General features: G+C 33.1%; 1 protein-coding gene and 1 long non-coding RNA gene across 2 annotated transcripts; both read left to right on the top strand.

Annotated features, from left to right (window-relative positions):
• Positions 1 to 1,203: 1,203 nt before the first annotated feature.
• LOC115876136 (heat shock 70 kDa protein homolog) lies at positions 1,204 to 2,067 on the top strand. The gene is made up of 2 exons (XM_030891824.1): positions 1,204 to 1,214; positions 1,257 to 2,067. Exons 1-2 carry the CDS (start codon positions 1,204 to 1,206, stop codon positions 2,065 to 2,067), a joined length of 822 nt encoding a protein of 273 aa, XP_030747684.1.
• A 9,478-nt stretch (positions 2,068 to 11,545) lies between these two features.
• Positions 11,546 to 16,986, top strand: LOC115876140. Its single transcript, XR_004049104.1, has 3 exons — positions 11,546 to 11,628; positions 11,722 to 11,842; positions 16,909 to 16,986. It is a non-coding gene; the product is annotated as an uncharacterized LOC115876140 (long non-coding RNA).
• The last annotated feature ends 159 nt before the right edge of the window (positions 16,987 to 17,145 follow it).

Raw genomic sequence — 17,145 nt, 5'->3', positions numbered from 1 at the left:
CCACATTTGACACCAGTAGTTAACTGCATAAAACTTCCTCTAGGACATGCGAGACCTTGTCATTGGTGGGAAAGCTCCTAATCTAGGAGAGATAGTGGCAGTGTTTAAGTAAAGTACTAGGCATAGAATAAGAAATAACTAAGTTTACATTGATTTTGCGCTGAAAAATATTGTGATATTGAAAAAACACTCTTGGATTGGTCCGAATTTCGTATATTTTGCTTGGTTTTATTAACTTCTTTTGTGGCCATTTTATTTTATGCCATATTTCAACTTATTTATAAATTTCTTCCTGGGAGGGATAATTACCCTCATTACCCCCCTGTATATGCGCGCTTCTTGCTGGCTGTAGTTTCGTGGTCATTTATCACCGGTAGAGGGCGTGGGGAAGGGGAAGACGTCTTGGCTTAGCCGGTCGAACCAAGGGGAAACATCTCACCAAAACATAAATCCTACGATGGCGGGACCAGGTCAAAGGGATGCGTGGCTAAATAGATAACTAGCCTCTAGTGGTTCCAACCTTGGGGCACCATGGAACAACCTGTTGTATTCTCGTCTCCCTTACTTCCACACAGGCGGGCTCTGTAGAAGTGGATCGACTAATCCTTGCCACCGCAATCTTTCTTTGCTCCTCCGGAGGCAATAGAGAAAAGAGATATATGTCCCTCTATTATAGATTCGGGACAACATCGGTATCAGGTCTAAGGAGACACCAAGTTAAAGAGATGGAGAAAATGGAGACAGATCCTCGAGCCTCCACCTCACGGGTACCTGAGTCCGAGACAAGTCCCTCGACTGTAAAGAGCATGGAGGGCCAAACCCCCAAAAACTTTGGAAGGGTGTATGCTCTCGTAGGATGTAGATCTCATACTATGTATGATCAATTATAGACTATATGATAAGTTATAACTCAAGACAGGGGGACACAATAGATCTTTAAAGTCGCGGTGATTAACTCCTCTCCCAATCATTCTACATTCTACAACTGCATGAAAATAACTCAGACATAAATTGTCTAATTAATTAATTTTTTCATAAAATATCTATATTAATATGCAATTTTTTTTTCAATTTTGGGACGCTAAACGGATTATTGGTCGAAAATTTGATGACGCCTACGTTCAAGAACTGAAACCCGAAGCGACTACCAATTCAAAATAGTTTCAGGTGAAGATGATAAAGCAGAATACGAAATAAGACATGATGATTCGACGGTACACAAATCGCCGGAACAAGTTGGTTCTGAAATATTGAAGTACCTTTCGCGAGTCAGCCAGTGAGTACCTTGGAGCTAAAATAACTGAAGCCATTATATCCGTTCCGGCTCAGTTCAGCAATGCGCAACGAGCAGCAACCAAAGCAGCAGCAGAATTGGCTGGACTGAAAGTACTGAAGCTGGTCAGTGAACCGGTTGCTGGAGCGATCCATTACACGCATAATAAGTGGGATGTCGAAAGGAAGATTGTGGTATTTGATATGGGAGGTGGAACGACGGATGTATCCATAGTAAATGTCAGTAAAGAAAAATTTGAAGTGTTGAACGTGGAAGGAGATACGTTCTTAGGCGGTAGAGACTACGATAACTTGTTAGTAGATTATTTTAAAACGAAATTAATTGAAGAATTTAATGAAACTGTTATCACTCCGAGACTCATAAGGACGTTAAAAGAAAAATGTTCTGTTATCAAAGAGAAACTATCCGACAAAACAAAGTGTTCTCTGGCTTTAGATTGTATAATAAATATGAGTGATAATGTCTTTAACATATCACTAACACGACACGAATATAACGAGCTAACAGATTCGATAACTAGAAGAGCTTTAGACTTGGTACAGAAATGTCTCGCCGATGTGGGACTGTCAAATCATAATATAGGTAACGTCCTTCTTATCGGAGGAATGACAAGAATGCCGAGGATTCGCGAAGAACTCCGAGCATTTTTTGACTCTAGAAAAATAAAAACCGACTTGAATCCGGATGAAGCTGTTGCTTTGGGTGCTGCGATCCAAGCTTCGTTCATAAAAAATAAATGTGTAGAATTGAAAGGTATAACGTTGCTGAGGTAACGCCTTTTATCTGTAGGAGTTAAACTATCACGTGGTTTAATGAAAATCGCAATTATGAAAAATACCCCATTACCAGCAAAGGATGCCTGAAATTAGCCACACAGCAGTAAATAACTAAAAAAATATAGCATTTAAAATTTTGAAGGTGAAAGAAAAATTGTGCCTTCAATAACCTTTGGGTGAATTTACCATAAATAATTTGCCCAAAGGAAAAGCTGGTGATGTAGAATTTCAAACAAATTTCTTTCTTAACCAAGATGGAATTTTAGAAGTAGAAGCAATGAAACGAGTACTAACCATAAGAAGAAATTAACAGTTACATTGGAAACGTATCGCTTACAGTGTCAAAATAGAATTTCCAATATCATAGAAGATGCGGAAAAAAACCGCGATGTTGATATTTTATTTGAAAAATATAACAAAATTTTCAAAGGAATCAAACACGTTTATAATGATATAGTTTATGGTATAAATCAAATATATTCCGAAACCGACCGTGGAATTGTTGCCAAGGAATGTCAAGGATTAAAGAGTAGCTTAGATAATTCTGTTTATACAGAAATTAATAACTTAATAGGAGCTTATAATCGTTTTCGAATGGCCACTGAAGGGATAGCTGGACAGGCGATTGATATAATTTGGCCAGAATTTTCTTAAGTTACGCATTTCGTTTATATTTCGTATTTCCTTAGTAAACTAAAACATTTAGAAGATGACTTTTGAGCATTTTATAAGAAATAATTCATAGAAAAAATGTCTATCTCCAAAAATATAAATTTTATTTAGAGATAGGTATTATAAGGTAACATAATTATGTTTTGGTGGTAACAAATGTTACATCTATTTTTACATATAATAAATCATAAACATCCATTTTTATAATACTTTAATTAATTTTAATAACTTCAGTTTATACATAAGGACTTGAAGTAAATAATTTTCTAAAGTGCCACAAAAAAGCATTGCTTGTAATTCTCCAAACTATTATCGAGAAGAAAATAAACATCTTAAGATACAAGCTCACATCAGAAAACTTAAGTCTTTTTTTGATTTATAGTTATTAACGTAATAAGGCCGATAAACAACAAATAACGGCCGGGCTGAAGTTTGTGATCCGAGGCGATAGCCGAGGATCATAAGCAGCCAAGGCCGTTATTTGTTATCGGCCGTGTTGCGTTCTAGATTTTTCGTCATACTGCAGATTTTTTAGAGCAATAAACACTACTATTTAATAACAAATTTTATTGAACAATAACACAAGTAAGGATAAAAACACATAATGTCTTATACTAAAATTCATTTTTCATGATAATGAACATGGAAATTAAAAGTGCACTTGTTGAAATTTTAGAAATCTGTAATCCTTCCCAGGGATTTACAGATTTTATAGAAGAAGATGATGCTACTGAAGAATGGCAAATATTTGTATCCACTAAAGACACATTATTTTTGGAGCTATCATGAAAAAGTTGATTTGTTATTTTCATTCTTTTTGGAAACTGATTTTTCTATGTAAGTTTCTGCCACTGTTGAAGACTCCCATCCTCCTAGCTCCTTTAGCGATAGTAAATCACCACCATTTTCGGCGAGCATGGTTGCTGATGATCTACGAAATGAATGCCCTGTATAACGTTCTGATTCTCCAAGTTCAAAAATTTTGCAATTTTCTGCGGTACGCTCCCGATGGTATGTATACCGACGATTTGCTTAACACACTTGCCTTTCTTGTAACCAATGAAAAATTTTGGATTGTCAAAGCTACGAGGACGCAGGTTGATGTATTTTTTGTATAAACCATAGGCATCAAACGGAAGGCCCGTTTTTGGAATAAGAAATTTCCTATCTTTCTTATTTTTAGTATTTCTTGAAGAGACAAGAATATTTTTCTCCGAATCTTCGAAATCATCAACTGTGAGTGACCAAAGCTCGCTGCGCCTACAAGCTCCAAGAATACCAAGCACCAATACAATTTTTTCGAGTAACCAGGTGTAATCATCGGCATCCAGTAGAAAATTATTTATGTCATTCCTCCGACAGAACTTTGGCTTTTTTGGTGAATAACCTTCGTTTTTGCGCCTCAGAAACATGAACAGTTTACCAAATCTATGAACAAATATAATTTAGATGAGTATGATTAAATATCGAAGAATATAATGGCTTTTACCTTGATATGTCGATGTTTTCATATACTCAACGCAAGCTTCAGCATGGAATCTTTGTCCACAGTGATGTAGGAGAATACATTTCAGACATTCTTTTAGCATAAGCCAGCAATACCGCTTCATTTACGCTGTTTATACTTCTATCCTGCCGCCACTTCAAAAAATTGTCATATTCCTGCTGATATCTCTCTCTGGTTATAGTCGGAAGTATAATTTTGAGTAGCCGCAGCCGCTTCCTCCTGTATTTCCAACGGAATTTCTCGCGACATCTCGCTATGGTCTATTTTCCCAATTTTTGAAAAGTCCAACTGACAATAAATAGTCATTGTTGCAGGTGACAGACGTTACGATTACCTTAGAAACTTAACGGCCGCCGGCCGTTATGATAACGTCCGGCGGACATTATATGCATCTTTTCCATTCTGATTTTGCTTATGTTATAATAATATAACAATATAGTATGACGAAAAATCATTTTAAGTAGGTAATTTGATTTTAAGTCATTTTTCGAAAGTTGACTTAAGACTTAAAATTTAAGTCTTTTTGAAAATGATTTGTGATATAAATCTTTTTTTTTCCGAAATTTAAGTCTCGGAAAAGATTTAAGTCTTTAAAAAACTGGTCATTAAAAAATGTGTCTTTTATAAAAGGCTTAAGTCAGATTCTTATATACATATTTTTAGAAAAAATCTACCTTTTAAATAAATCATCAAAAAATATTAAGTTTTAGCCGAGTTATTAAACAATTTTTCCTACCAATCAATGATACGCTGATGAAATCTATCTTCGGAACGTTAAGACTTTGAGAGAAAATTGAGGAATTTTCGAGGCGGAATATCTCGAAAACTACTAATCCTAGGTAAAAATTAATAAGAATCATTTTTGTAGGTAATTACCTAAGCTTCATTGAGAGTGGCTCATTAGCATATTTGGAAAAAGAATTTTTTACAAGTAATTTGGTACCACACATTTGGTATTTCGAGTCAAATTGTCGTTATGAACCACATGTCAACAATAAAAGTACAATGCAAAATATAACAAATCTATATGTAATCTTAAAAAAAACACCTAGTATAGATTTAAAAGTGAAAGTAAAACTCTAATTCTAACGAACTACAATAAAAAAATATCAAAAAATGCTAGGATTCTTCATTTGCCGGACCAAAACATTCCTGAATTGACGCAGCGAGTCGCCAAATATATCAACAGATGCCAGGCTCTCAACATCATTGAAATCAGTACAGGCCCGGTAGAGGGGTGCTTTACCGGCTAAACAAGTACTGACGTTTGACAGGTAGAACGTGTTTTGATTTCTAGTACGGACGAGCGGAGCTGAAAAGTTCAGCCGAGCTAATAGCGAAGCGCAGTCCGCATGACCGTTACAAAGTTTATAAAGGAAAGATAAAGAGTGAAGTCTGGTGAAGTCTATGAGTTTGCTCAATAGATAAAAGATCAAACCTTTGCAACAGCTGTAAGTAGTTATAACCACGCTCTGGGAAAACACCATCCAGTTTGAACGAGAGATATTTTAGGAATTTACGCTGAACATTTTCTAATCTCCGGATATGGTCCTGGTGAACTGGTGACCAAAATTGAGAGGCATAATTAATTTTTGATTTCACAAGGCTCATGTATAATGCCGTTAGACGTAATGGACTATTGAAACCTTCTGTGGATCTCAGGAGAAATCCTAAAGATTTAAGAGCGCCACGGGATACTTCATCAATATGTATGTTAAAAGTCAGTTTCTTATCCAAGTAAACACCCAAGTCCTTAACGTGCTCACAATTTTCCAGGATTGCGCTATTTATCGTATAGGGGTGGTCAAGTTCAATACGTTTCAGAGAATATGACATTTTTTTACATTTAGAGGTGTTTAAAGCAAGTCGATTTTCCACGCACCAATTAGAGATAATATCAAGATCGGCCTGCAGACGGATGCAGTCATCCTTACACCGGACGACACTAAAAATGTTCAGATCATCTGAAAATAAAAGCGAACAGCTCTTTAATTGGGTCACTATATCGTTTATGTATATTGAAAATATCAGTGGTGCCAAACAGCTGCCCTGTGGTGCACCACTAGTGGCTATAACGGGGCACGATCTGTGACCATTATATTCAACATATTGCTTGTGTTGATGTACATATGAGGAAAAGAACTTTATTAATTTATTATCAAATCCCATTTGTAACATTTTCTCTCCCATAATCCCATGTTCCATCTTATCAAAGGCCCTCGAGAAGTCTGTGTAAACAGCATCAACCTGATAACCTTCACCGATAGAGTTATATGTATATTCAAGAAAGCATGTTAAATTGGTGACAGTTGATCACCCTGGAAAAAAGCCATGTTGAGATGGTGTTATCAAATTTTAAATTTTGAAAAATAGTTTATTATGTATACACCTCTAGAAGGCCTCTTGCAATGTTGGATAGAATTGAGACCGGACAATAATTCTCAATGATATCTCTGTTGCCCGTTTTAAAAATTGGACAAATCTTGGCTTGCTTCCAAACACCAGGAAATGTTTGTGTTAAGATAGAAAGGTTAAAAAGTCTAGTTAATGGTTCAGCCAGAACAAAAGCGCAATCCCTTATAAGAAAGGAAGGTATTTTATCTGGGCCAGCCGTTTTTCTATTTTTAGTGAACTTTAAGGCCTTCAGCACATCTTCGGTGTCAAATGGGTCCAAAGAAATACTATTACCACATTCATCCGAGACATTGCTAGGGCTTGAAACAATATAAGCACCTTGGAAAAAATTGGCAAAATGTCAGTGGGATTGTCAAGAGGAGTATTATCACTGTTTCTAAGAGTGCCAGGAATACGAGATCTATTCTGTTTCTGCTGAAAATATTTCCAGAATTCTCTGAGTTCAGCTCGTAGCGAGTCCATTTTCTATCAAATAAAGTAAAAAATACCGAGAGGTCATTTAAAAATCAATCATGTAGTTATTTTCGGTGAAACAGGAAGTGACAGAAAACAATTGTATACCTCAATCAATCCTCTTTTATGTCATATATACTAACATACCAAATCTCGTTTTTTTATCTGAAAAAATAAAAAAGTTATAGTGGTGAGCCACTTTTGAGACGCACCCGGTATATGCACAAATATACAGAATGTGAGTAACGGCAACATTGCAAGGCTGAGGAACATTTTTTTTTAATTTCCCGAACAAATATAATACCACAAAAATTGAATAAAAATATTTTTTTTACAAAAAAATCTTTTTGTCATACGCTCCCAAAAACAGCTATTTTACGGACTCATTTCAGTCCGTAAAATGTTTCTTTTTCGGCCTAGGCCGTAAAGGTCGTCATGGCAACCTTTATGGACTAAAATGTCTAAATTCGTTATTTGGTTGTTTTATTTTGTCATTAATCGTACTTATCCGCTGATTAGCAACACTGGTCTTCATTGTCAGAAATGAAATTAATCAGGACCGTCAAAAGCTGTCGTCGGATGGTTGACTTCGGTTGGTGGGGTCTTATCGGCAGACCGGATCTTACGGTACTTCATAGTACGCCCAGCGCTCAAGAGGAGCGTTTTCGCAAAATCCGGTACGTCGTCGGTGGCTTAGCAGATTCCTCTAACGCTACTCGCGGGGTTGGGTTCTAAACTTAGATTTTATAAAGGAAAGGTATAGTAGATAGTGGTATAAACATACCTGGTATAAAACATACGCAGCATATACATAAGAATCTAAAGTTTGTTTATGTATACTACCCTATACTCGACCTTATACCCTATCGGTCATAGAGTTGGCGAAAATATTTAAGCGATGACTCGAACGTTTATCGACCCATTATATACTATATTACTCGATACCCATTATAATCAGTGATGGGCGTTGGGTAAATACCATAGAGGAAGATAATAAAAAGGTTTTTTATTATCGAAATGGTACTATAAATACCGTATAAATAGCATAATATAATATAATTAAAATTTATGTGACAAAAATTCGCTGTCCGAATACATATCATGCGCAAAGTCTAATTCAGGACTAGGTTCTTCTTATATAGAGACTATATCTTCATTCCTGAGAATCTACAATCGTTGTCAGAAAATATGTTGTTTTATATTGTTTTGAAACGGCTGTATGTTTCCAAATTCCTACCGACATTTTGATCTGCAGTAAGTACTTTTACACTTTGACATTAGATAATACATACTAATTTCATTCTCGAGTTAAGACTATTTTCGAACAATAGTGCGGTATTGTTTTATTAGGAGTAAAAATTATACTATTTTGACGATGCTGTACCTTTTGAAAGACCATGGTAAAGCTATTCCGACGTTACAAGGAGGCATAAAAAGTACATTTTTACTCTGAATAGAACATACTATTTTTTTAAACATTACAATAATTATTTTTAATCAATTTCAAACATTGCAAATAATGTAAACAGTAATCGAGCAACAATTTGTACACTCGTTGAATTTGACACTTAATATCAGTTTAATATATATTTTTGTACTTTTGTACTTAGGCGTAACAGTGCTTTACTTTTATGTCTCGGCGTTAAAATGACAAAAATTAATACTTTTTGAGACGTTTGAAAAAAAAATCCTTTTGATCTGAAGCGAACGACTTTTTTTGCGGAATATGTTGGTGACTTGATGTGTAAAAATTTATAACAGGTTATTTTTATTTAATTTACCTACAATAAGGTTAATAAGTAAGTATTTATTATTTTATAAAGAAAATGAAGCAGTATCTGCTGGCGGAAGCAATGGATATGTTACTAGTTACTAGTGATTTTATTTTGTGAGGACAATTCGTCGTTAATTTTACAAAGTGTCGTATCTCATATTTCATAGTTTTCCAGAATGGAGGTTTAAAGGTTTTGTTAACTTTTGGATATCGGTTAAAGTAAAATAAACATTTGCTAAATTATTTACTTGCCGGAAAAGTATAGGACGCAGAGATACGACACTTCATGAGATGAAAGAGTATCACATTTTAGGTTTGAGTTTGTGGTTGTATCTCAAAACAGGCATTTTTTGAGATACGTCAGTTTGTGAAATTAACGACGAATTGCTTGTTGACCTGAAGGGTTTATGTTCAAAGGTATCCAAATAGGAATTTTCGTATCAAGCGTTCCTTTGAAAAGTGAAACTACTGTTCCTATTTCGCAGAGCTGATAGTGTGGTATATGAAAACCCTATTAGGCAGAAACCTGTCGTTGGAGGTGAAGAAAATGAATTTGTCTTAATTGGTGCTTTTATAAAAAAAATCCAATATACGGACCATAATCCCAAGAAATAATTTTCAATAAAAATCCAATATATCTACAATCTACAAGTCATCCTAATATAAATGAAAGAAGTACTTCATTTATTTCTTGAAAATAATAAATACTTATTAAACTATTGTAGGTAAATTAAATAAAAGTAAACTGTTATAAATTTAAATAAAGTCCATAAACTAATTTCGATTTTGAAAATAGCTACTAACTGTCACTAGCCATCTTAATTACCATTTTATTGAAAAATCGCTTTTATTCAAAATCTGAGCCAGTTAAGTATAGGAAACCATAATATAGCTTGAAAGAGCATGTAAATCTGCTTCGACTAAAAAATACATAGTGTTGTATTTGAAATAACAAATTAAAACCTCTGACGAGGGGTAGGGGACTCAAAAAACTCACAATCTTTTAGGATGTTTATTTCAAAATTTAATTTCATTTAAAATTGGGGCGACATGTTTGGGGATTCATCGTAAAAGAATGTGAGTTTTTGAGTCCCCTACCCCTCGTCTGAGGTTTTACATTGATATGTACTCACACTGGGTTGGAGAACGTTTAGTTTTGAAATAACAAAGTTTTTATGTAAAATAAATATTTACAATAGACCATTTAAGGAAGCAATAATTTTTTTTAGTAAAGTTTATTTCTCTGGCTCAAAGTCAGCACAAGAATTAACTCTGAAAAGTAATGTACAGGGCGTTGAAAAACTTTTTCATTATAGCATGCATATTTAAATATCTTTAAATATCTCAAAAACCAAAGCATCTAAACATATTAAACCCTTATAAAACATTAATAATTTGGACAAAAAATAAATGCCTTATTTTGTGTCCAACGATCCAAATATGACATAAAATACCGGGTGTTCCATAAGAAAAAATATAAGTTTGGTGTGGATCTTAGTTCTGACATACCCTGTACATTTCGAAATCATTTTAAATTATGCACATTACCTCTCTACATACAGAGTGGCGCACTTCATTCGCCTCGGTTGATTATACGAAAACGGAAAGATGTAGAAACAAAATAGTATATATTATTTTAATAAATATACCTATGTAGAGAGGCAATGTGCACAATTTAAAATTATTTTGAAATGTACAGGGTATGTCAGAACTAAGATCCACACCAAAGTTATATTTTTTCTTATGGAACACCCGGTATTTTATGTCATATTTGGATCCTTGGACACAAAATAAGGCATTTATTATAAGGGTTAAATATGTTTACAAGCTTTGGTTTTTAGGATATTTAAAAATATTTAAATATGCATGCTATAATATTCATATACAAGGCTATAATAAAAAAGATTGTCAACACCCTGTACATTGCTTTTCAGAATTAATTCTTGTGCTAGTCTATTTTAAATATTTATTTTACATAAAAACTTCGTTATTTCAAATACAATACCCTGTATTTTTTAAATAAATCGAAGCAGCTTCAAATGCTCTTTCAAACTATATTAGGGTTCATTTAGGGTAAATTTCAGTAAGCAATAACATTATTTTAGAGTAAAGTTTATTTCCCCACCTTTAAACAGCACAAGAATTAATTCTGAAAAGTAATGTACAGGGTTTTAATAATCTATTCTATTGTAGCATGCATATTTGAATATCTTTAAATATCTCAAAAACCAAAGATTTTAAAGATATTTGAAAATGAAATAAAATACCGGATGTTCCATAAGAAAAAAATTAACTTTGGTATGGATCTTAGTTCTGAAACACCCTGTATATTTCAAAATAATTTTAAATTGTGCACATTGCTTCCCCACACCCCCACGTATACTCATAAAATATTTTGTTTCTACATCTCTTCGTTTTCGTATAATCAACCGAGGCGAATGAGGTGCACCACTCTGTATACCCATAAACTATTTTGTTTCTACATATTTCCGTTTTCGTATAATCCACCGAGGCGAATGAGGTGCGCCATCGCCACCCTGTATACCCTACATAATTCGAACTTACACATCTACGGTAAAAAATACTTCCATCGAATTTTGAAATATCGATGTTGGTATAATGTCGATATTTATCGCCCATTCCTACTGAAAACATGTAATCGACTAAAAGAGGTTAGGTGATTTTATATTGTGAATTGTGATAATACATTATTTCGCTCTAATGTTATGCTGAAATCGTGAGTATTTTGTCAAGATTTACTTTATGTAATCACAGTAATGCATGCTGTTATTATTTACCATACTTTTTTTTATAATTTATACATTTTTAGGCGGAGCTTGTAAATTTAAATCACAGTTGATCACAGATCAAAGATTTAAATATCAAAATTGTACAGGTAGCGCCCTCTCGTAACAATCGCCAGAAAAATATACAGATTCCATTTTATACAGGTTGGTATAGTATATTCCACATAAATTGGTCGATTCGAATACATAGTATATTCCATAGAAAACGTTTTGATTTGAGCATTTTAGCGTTTTCCCTAAGAAATTGTGGTAAAAAGACTTCATATTATAGGGTAACTTATATGTTAAATTTCTGCTATTTTAAATTTATTGTATATTATGTATACCGAGTGGTGCATCGGCGTTGGAAAACAGGATATCCCATGCAAATTTTGAATTGTCTAAATATTGGCTCCCCTGTTGATTTTTTTTAGCGAAGTCATAAACAGGTTTACTAAGGGTCTGGGTATGACGAATACACGACACGGGTCAAATTTTAATAATTTTGGACAAGCTGATTTTAAATAACTTAAAAAAAAAAAAAAAAAAAAAAAAAATTAAAACTGAACAGGTAACAAATGCAAAACCAGCTAATATAAATGTCAACATACTTAAGTTGCCAACCCACAAAACATATACACAAGAAGAAGTGCTAGCGCCTTGCTAAATATTGAAAAGTGAAATTGACGTTTAAATTTGACACTGTTGACAAGTCTACTGCTACTAGCGCCCCCAATATCGCTTGTAGAAACTACGGGCTAGATTGTCACGTATGGCGGGAATTTTGCAACCAGACAAAATCTTAATTTTTATTTATTTTAATTATGACATACATAAAACACAAAATACACCATTTTAAACATATGTTTAATATTAATATCAAATATACAACAGAAAATTAATTTCACCACAATAAATTAATAAAATAAAAAAAGAATAATGTTTAATAGATTAGTGTTAATATAAATGTATAATGAGCAGCAATGACATTCACCAGGGACGTGCATAGATATCACTGAATATTTTGTGTAAGTACGCCTCTGATCAGTTTCTCTTGTGTTAGCGAAATAGTGTAAGCACTTTAATGATGATTAAAAGTTGTTTTGATATTTTGTCGATCTCTGCCCTCCCTTGATGAGATAAACGCAATTTTGTTAATTATAGCAACCTTTAAAAATTTAATATCATTAACTTGCAAAGTTTTAAATAGTACTCATTGATTCCTCATCAAAAAATATGAAAAAGTTTCTATAAAACATGGGTATGGAAATGCATAGTTTTAGAGTTACAGAACGTTAAAATTTTAAAGTTAGATTTTTTGCAATAATCTTAAATATTTCATATTTTTTATTTGAAATTGCTGTTAGTTGGACTAATAGTAATAATAACTAATAGTAATAATATTTAATAATTAATTAGGTAAAATATATTATTTATAAATTTTATTTTTATTTTAATTTGATTAATTGTGATTAATAAAATTGGTGTTTATCTTATTAAGAAGGCCGAATTCGACAAAATATCAAGAGATAACTTTTTAATTGGCGTTAAATAGCCTACACAGTTTTAGTATCAAAAGAAGAAAGTCAGTGGCGCATATGTTTTTTTTTTATAGAAAAAGATTCCAGAGTGATAATCCATATGGAAGTCCCTGATGAATTTATCGACACTTTTTTAGTATTAAAATATGTTGCACTTTTACTCTCTTTTTACAAGTACAGATCCAGAGACAAATAATTATAACAAAAAAAAAAAATGGCGTCATAGATGGCTTAGAAATAAAGATATATATCATAATTTGAAAGTAAAATTATATGGGAAATGTCATCGATCATCATTTTAAGCCAACTGGACGATTATTTCAAACATACAAGCTGAGTTTGTTCATAGTGCTCTGAGAAACCTAGATAAACAAAGAATAATAAATTAAAAGTATTCCGGGGGAAAAGAGAGGAAAAACCTGTATCGTCTCGATATCTGTCAGGGTACCAAATAGGTGCGTCATCTTTGCTCCGAAGTTTTGTGGTCGATCGCAAGATGACATTTACAACAATAATTTCTTTGCCGTAACTACAAATATCATAGAGAGTACAGGTATTGCGTCTCTTTTTCTCTGGGATGCTTTATTTATATCTGTTGTTCTTTGTTTATCTATATTTCTCAAAGCATAATGCCGAACACGACTATAAATACAGTATATAATTTCAATATCCTAAGTGGAAAGAAAAAAAAAGATCACCTTTCTGTTTTGTAGTATGGTCCCTTTCTTCCGATGGTTCATCTCGTTGATATTTAAGAAGGTATCCATAAAATATATATTTTACTATATCGGTCCCCTCTAGGATTAAAAATATAAAATTGGTTTGATTTCATGATCCTTTTCTGTCACCCAAATCAGAGAATGAAAATGAACATGAAAAAAAATTATTTATCAACACTTACCTACACGTTAGTCCGAGGAGTTTTATCAAAATCCTATATTTGACTAAATAATTTATAAGCTTAAATTCTGTACCAGCAAACTACAGCGCGGAATACAGAAGAAAATAAAATGGCGAAAAGTCAACAGTGGTGTTCAAATAACAAATTATGGATCAAATTGCAAAAATGGTTTTTGTCTCTTTTCAGCGCACGCTTTAGAAAGAAAAAAAAGATGAACTGGAATACTGAAAAAACGTCAAGGTTTTATCTGTCACTCGTGTCAATAATTTATCGGCAAAGGAAGCATTCCTAGAAAAATCGTTTGCGAAGTCAAAAAGTTTTCAACCATTGCCAGTTCTCCCAAAAGAAGTGTCATCCAATCTGTCAACCTATAATTGAATGCAATTTGCTGTGCGGTCTATGCTACTAAAGGTTTGTTCCAACTCGCCGCACAACCGTCACCGAACGATCGGACGGTTATCGGACGATCCTATCTGCGTACCAACCTACCTTGGGATCGTTTAGTTACGATTTCAGAACGGTAATTTCCGTACATAGTCCAAATTGAGAACTGTTTGAGTTGACTTGCGCATTAAAGCATATTGGCAGGGATTATTGATTTTTAACAGCTGATTCTGGTCCGTCGTCCGGCTGATTCTTCTGTCTTGTTATTTTTTACAAATACGAATACGTGTGCGTTATACTTTGCTTGTGAGTTTGTGTGGAGTAAATCGTTCAATTTAATTAATTTTTTATTTATAAAATAATGTTCAAAGATTCTACCACTGCAATGAAATAACAGAAAACCACGCATAACAGGATCATAAAGAGAGGATGGGTATGTAAGTGAGTTAGTGAGTATACAATTGAAACAACACTGACCAACAATTACTGGATTCTGATTCTCCATTTCAAGAATAATAGTGTGTGTGCAAATTGCAAACAAAATAATAGGGTTATGTTATGAAATTTTAAGCAAAAACAAAAACCGATCGATACACCTTTGACGGTCCCGAAAACAATCCACAAAGCATTCCAACGTTGATACTTTTTGCACCGTCACGAAACTATTCGAAGTCCCCGCATGCTAACAAAGTGCAAGAAAACCGATTAGAGTACGATTTCGAAACGATCCCGAAATGCTGGTTGGAACAAACCAATGAGGAACAAACGTTATGTTATACTACCTACAGTGAGTGTGCCCGAAATGCATTTTGTAATTTAAAAAAAAAATTTTTTAAAAATTATTTTACTTGTCCAAATTAGAAAAAATCCTAAAGTTTAGGAAATAAATACATTATGAAAATTGACATATTGAATTTGACAATGTTATAAGTTGACAACTTAAAGTATGTTGGCATTTGCTTGGTTTGCATTGTTACCTTTTCTAACTAAACGAAGAGCACCTTTTTACATAAAATAGTACTAGCTTTAATTCTCATTTGTTGAAAATATAGAAAATCGCATTTTCCATTTAAAAAATTGAGAAAGATATATAGATTATGCATGGAATTTCAAAATATTAATTAATAAAATATTAATTAATATTTTAAAATAATAATAAATTTTAATTTAATATTTGACATATTTGACGTTATGAGAATTTTAACTTGATTTGACATGACACCGACAGAAGGAAAAGCAATGTTGCCAGTCCCATTGAATTTTCTTTAAAATTTTTTGAATACATTTTCAAAATAGCCATTTAAAAAAAACAGAAAAATAGAATTTTTTATTCTAATACTGTTGAGACAAACATAAAGAGCTTGAGTTGAGGAAAAATGCCATTTGTGGTAAAATAAAGAGAAAAATTTTTTTTTTTAATAAAATGAAAAAAAGACAAAAGAATCAGGCTTAAACAAGACCAACTCAACCAAAACTAAACCAATCTCAACCAAACCAACCAAAACCAGCCAAAATCAAACCAACCAAACAGCTCACAGCGTGTTTTCATTGCTAGAGCTATAACTAAGCAATTCTCTATACCGCTAGCGGTAATTTAGCCAATTTGTTAAACTAAGTAAAAATTAAATAAAAACTGCATTTTTAAAAGCATATGTCGTCAGTTTTCCCTAAGAAAAGTTACATGAAATTCGGACAATTTAAGCTGATTTGGCAACCATGTATCAATATATAATGTTTGTCAAAATTCAGCCTTCACTAGTGTCAGCATATCCTTCAAGGTAACCTGCCAATGATTTCTGAATAAAACAGTTCTTCATAGTTTTTTAAGAAATTTTACATTAAAAGCTTAATTAAAGATTGTAAAATGGGTGTGTTATGAGTATCCTTAATCAGATTATTGTTTTGACCCCGCCCAGCACCCCTATTCGCTCCCCGGTCCCGTAAGTTTGTTTGGTTGAAAAAAATACTTAAAGAAACACAATTTCTCTCCTCCCCCAGTATATTTGCAATCTCTAAGGTTAATAGAATGTGAGTAGGTATATAAAAAATTCTTATATAATCCCAAAATAGCCGAAAACCGTATATGCAACAATTACCGATATAAATTGTCTTTGAGGGATATTATTGTTCCTATACCTCAACTTTCATGTTCAGTACATCCATTAAAAATATATTATTTTTTATTATTCATCAATAGCCAAAAAGTAATTCTTAAACAATTAAACAAAATTCTTTTATCTATGTTATTCGTCACTGTATGGTCACTCTCGTAAATAAATATGTCATAAGTCACAATCATGTCACAATTTTAATAAAATTTTAAAGAGTAAATTTAGTACTTTGTTTTCTTGTCAATGTCATATCGCCGACAAAACTGCAAAACTGAAGGATATTCTTTGTTCCAGTTTCCACTATGACGAATAAAGAAAACTCATTACAAATCAAGAACAAGAAATACCAAATTATCATCCTAGGACTGCTGATTCATTTTCTTTCATACTTTTTCGCCGTTTTTCGATATATTTTTCCAGTCAACCAGACCATGGTATGAAGCTAGTCAAGTCCATTTCACATCCACCGGCCAAAAGACTAGTTTTATTTGTAGCTGACGGTCTTAGAGCAGAAGCAGTATACGTAACTAG

Source organism: Sitophilus oryzae, unplaced genomic scaffold, assembly GCF_002938485.1.
Source record: "Sitophilus oryzae breed Bouriz unplaced genomic scaffold, Soryzae_2.0 scaffold_1408_pilon_pilon, whole genome shotgun sequence".
Lineage (NCBI taxonomy): Eukaryota > Metazoa > Arthropoda > Insecta > Coleoptera > Curculionidae > Sitophilus > Sitophilus oryzae.
Note: the sequence above shows the minus strand (reverse complement) of the source record. Positions and strands in the feature narration are given on the sequence as shown.